Source organism: Propithecus coquereli, unplaced genomic scaffold, assembly GCF_000956105.1.
Source record: "Propithecus coquereli isolate 6110/MARCELLA unplaced genomic scaffold, Pcoq_1.0 Scaffold312, whole genome shotgun sequence".
NCBI lineage: Eukaryota > Metazoa > Chordata > Mammalia > Primates > Indriidae > Propithecus > Propithecus coquereli.
The window spans coordinates 324,941-328,986 of record NW_012148753.1 but is presented as its reverse complement, the minus strand read 5'-3'; the positions used below and the strand labels follow the sequence as shown (position 1 = coordinate 328,986).

The 4,046-nt window shown below is 33.0% G+C and overlaps 1 protein-coding gene across 1 annotated transcript in view; it reads left to right on the top strand.

Annotated features, from left to right (window-relative positions):
* The window catches only part of LOC105814993 (protein piccolo-like), a 94,416-nt gene extending 92,591 nt beyond the window's left edge, over positions 1-1,825 (top strand). Inside the window, exon 4 of the mRNA XM_012650118.1 lies at positions 1,691-1,825. Coding sequence (XP_012505572.1) covers positions 1,691-1,825 — 135 coding nt within the window. The remainder of the gene's footprint in view (positions 1-1,690) is intronic.
* The last annotated feature ends 2,221 nt before the right edge of the window (positions 1,826-4,046 follow it).

Genomic DNA, 4,046 nt, shown 5'->3' with positions numbered 1-4,046 from the left:
TAGAATAGATTCATGTTAGTCTTGATTGAATATTAAATTTTGTTCTTCGAACACTGAACTCCAGCAGTTGCTAAATGAAATTCATCCAGGCACAACAGTGGTGATGTGAAAGTGCTGAAGTCCAGAGATATTCCCTTCCTGTTACATTGGTCACTGACAGGATAAACAGTAGGTGCCTGGCTGATGGTAATGCAGCTTCTCAGTAGTTCTGGAAAATTTCCACATCCACTTGCAATTAATAGGTAGTAAATTTCTCTTTCAAATATTTTTCACGCTTTAAAAAAAGTGGAATGGCTCTTGATAAGAAATACATTTATTTGTTTTCAGTGTTATGACATGTTTTTGAATGATCATATATTAAGTTAATGAATTTTTTGAAAAGCAAAAGTTACTTCCAAAGGCAGCCAAGGCTAAGAATTTTACCAGTGAAATAATCCTTGATAACTCTTGTTACAGTTATTGGCTAAGGTAACTACAGCAGTTGATATTTACCAAGGATGGGATTTAATTCCTAAAAGAAAAAAATCATACACTCTGACTTAGATTGAAAAAAAAATCATTCTGTACAATCATTAGATTGTTCTCTTTTCACTTAGTTATGCACAGAGTTCCACAGTAAGACAGCCAATGCCTACCCAGATATATGAATATATAGAAAACAAAAGAATAATAATAATAATAATAATCACACTGACAAAGATGAAAAGAGCATACGTTAATGTATATATTGACTGCTTTTATTTTTTTTCTTTGAAAGTACAGATAGTCATTATTTGAATAGATATCTCCAAAGTATTTAGATACTAACTTTATTTGTTTGTATAGTGCCTCAAATATGAGAGAGAAACTGCAGGCTAACAGATGATTTTTAAGTATTCTAAAAGATTGGGTAAAAGTGATAAACCACACTATTAATAAACATATATGTTTGATATATTAGATCATATTGGTTAAACAAAGTTAAATATATTTTTCTTACCATAGGGAATACTCAGAATTTTGAATGTGATTAACATACATGAGGAACTTTCAATACAGGGTGTTTATAACTTTCTCGTACTTATTTTCATAAATACGCCAAAGAATTTCTGTTATTTGTTGAGACATTCTCCTAGAAATGTTGACCTAGTTAAATTTATTATAGTCCATTAAAACTGAATAATCATAGCAAAGAAAACATACTTATATTTTCCCTTTCAATTTGGATGTTTTACTATTTCATATAAAATTGCAATTAAAAAATTAAATGTTATGGAAGATTTTGAGAAATAAGAGTGGCATGACTTCTACCCTCATAAAACTCATAATCTAGTGAAATAGGAAAACACAAAAATGGCTAATAAAAGTTAGATAGATACTAATAATTATTATAATAGAGGTATTTAATAAGAGGTCATAAAAATATAGGGAAATGAGGAGTTTGATGAGCAAATCAACGTGTTTACTTTGCCAGAGTGGAATTTGAGCTGTCCTTGAGGTGCTCAGGGTTTTGTGATGGACATTTACTGTGTCCTTTTGCTTTTGCTGAATCTGGACATCCTTCCAGTTTAGGATAATGCTCCAATAGATAACTTTGGTGGGAGACACAGTCTTACTTCATGCTACAAAAAGGGTAGCTGCTACTTCTCTCCACCTCATTCAAGCTAAGGCTCATTTATTGGGACTTCTCCTGAGGGGCTTTGTGCATCAGGTGATGCTAAGATGTGGCAGGTTAGGATTCACACTTGCCCTTGGTAGTGGAGGTCAGCGCAGCAGCGAGCAGGGCCATTGCAACAGCAGCGCCAGCACAGCGTCTTACGTGGCTGCTTCTATATCTCCACCTTGACCCTCGTTCCTATGGTCCAGTCTCCTTTCTTCTTTATTTTCAGACTGTTTCTTTAGCTTCCTGATGATTTGGGGAACTATACTATGTTCTTCCAAAAAAATTCCTCTTCCTGCCTGTTTGTCAGAATTAGGTTTTTGTTGCTTACAAGCAAGGGCCCTACTAATTTAGCTTTAAAAATTGAATTTGCAAGAAAGGGTGTTTCTTGACTTCTACAATATAAATTAAACAAAGAAAAAGAAGAAAATACTGCATGTAGGACATCTTCATTGACCCAGAGAGGAGGGAAGGTGGCAGGAAATCATTTATCACCCCAAAATAGAGATTTATTAATTTTCTTGATTTATGTCACCTTTAGTTCTCAGTAATTTTTTCACAGTGCCCCTAGGAAAAATGAACATCTAACAGTTTTTTAATTAAATAATTAGATCCAAACAACAAAACAGTAGCACTTTTTGCAGTGTCCAGTGGATGTTTCTGTGGTTCCCTTGAAAATTAAAATATACATAGTGCCCCTGGGAGTTCACTACAGCTCTCCAGGGTGCCTTGGTAGTCTGTTTGGGAACCAAAAGCCTAAAAGATTCTTGAAATTTTGCTGGTTTTTTTTTTTTTTTTAATTTATGTTTCTCATTTTATACCCAAAACATTTTTATGAGATTTACAGGTAAGAAAACTGAGTTTATAAGAGTTAAGTATTATTAATATAATTGGACTAAGGGTATATAAATAACTAATATGCAGGGATTTGAACCCAAATATTTATTTTCCTAAATTGTACTGACCATAACATTTAGACTTTGCTTCTGGAGTATATGTATTATATTTATGTGACTAATGCTATGAAAATGGAGGATATTCTGGTAAAAAATGTGCAGACATATAACTATCAGGATAAGGAGTTTGTGCATTCTTTCAATATCAATAAAACTTTTGTAAGTGATCTTTGGTTTTTTGTTATAATAGTCCTAGACCCTGGATTCTTTAAACTTAAGGACCATTTGCTGTCTGTATCATAGCTCAAAATAGACTCTATCCTATACTTTGTATTCAGTGTATATGTGCTTAATTTAAACTTCGATTTGTGTGAAAATTGATATATGAAGTGATTTTTACACTGGTAAGTTTTGTGCTTTAATAGGAATAATAAGGATCTTGCTACTGAAGGCTCTGATCTTCTTGAATTCTGCCTCTTGACAATGTATTAGCTCATTCTTTATTCATGCCTTCAACTGACAGGTATTTGAGTGCCTCTCAAAATTTTTGATGTTATTGAGAAGGTTGAGTGCAATACCCAAGACTTAGAAGTTTTTTCGAGGTCTGTGTTTTGACCTATGCCATTAATTGTATCACTTCTTTCCTTCATCAAAAACAATAGAAGAAGTAGAGTTTAATAAAACATTAAGAAGGTGCTGAGCAATCTGGAAGTCAGAGAAGTTCCTCTATTATATTGAAAACTTTAAAATAATTATGAATTCAGAAAAAAATGAATGTATTTTAAGATAATTAAAATAAGCTTCCTTTGATTACTAATGGAAATACTAATTTCGAGTACTAGGTAGCTACTCTAGCCAGTTGATATAATTTTTTCAGCCATGGTATGATTTTGTTTGGGTGCCTCATTAATATTATTATGACCATAAATGAAAACTAGATTAAGTAAATCTCAGGTATAGTTTGTGTAGTATTAATATTTTAGTGAAGAATCTGGTTCATGGAATAATGTAAAAGAAAAGCCAAGGTAAAATATATGTATATATTACAATGGCTGAAAAAAGATCATTTCCTATAGTAACAACAGGAATCAAATTACTGTTTTTTAAAAAGTAAGAGTTGCTACCACTTTTGTAATTACTTGTGAGATATAAGTTAAAAATGTGTTTCAAATGTAGTCATTTGATCAGCCTATATCTGTCGGGACCCTCGAGGTATGCCAGACGTTGCCTCAGCTTCTAACTTCACTTTACTGAATAAAATAGGCACTTGCCTGCCATGCTGGTTCCAATCTGTAGAAGAGACAGATAAGAGAAAAAAGAAAAATAAATGTTACATTTGAAATAAGAAAAAAAAAAAAAGTAAATAAGTGGCTCCTACTATTTTTGTTGTTTCCCAAAGGCTTCTCTGAGCTGGAATCATTTAGTGGAGATCAGTGAGAAGAACCAAGCCACATGAATGTGGGGAGGGGCTGAGGAGCAATTCGGAGGGGCAGGAATGAATGGCATACCGA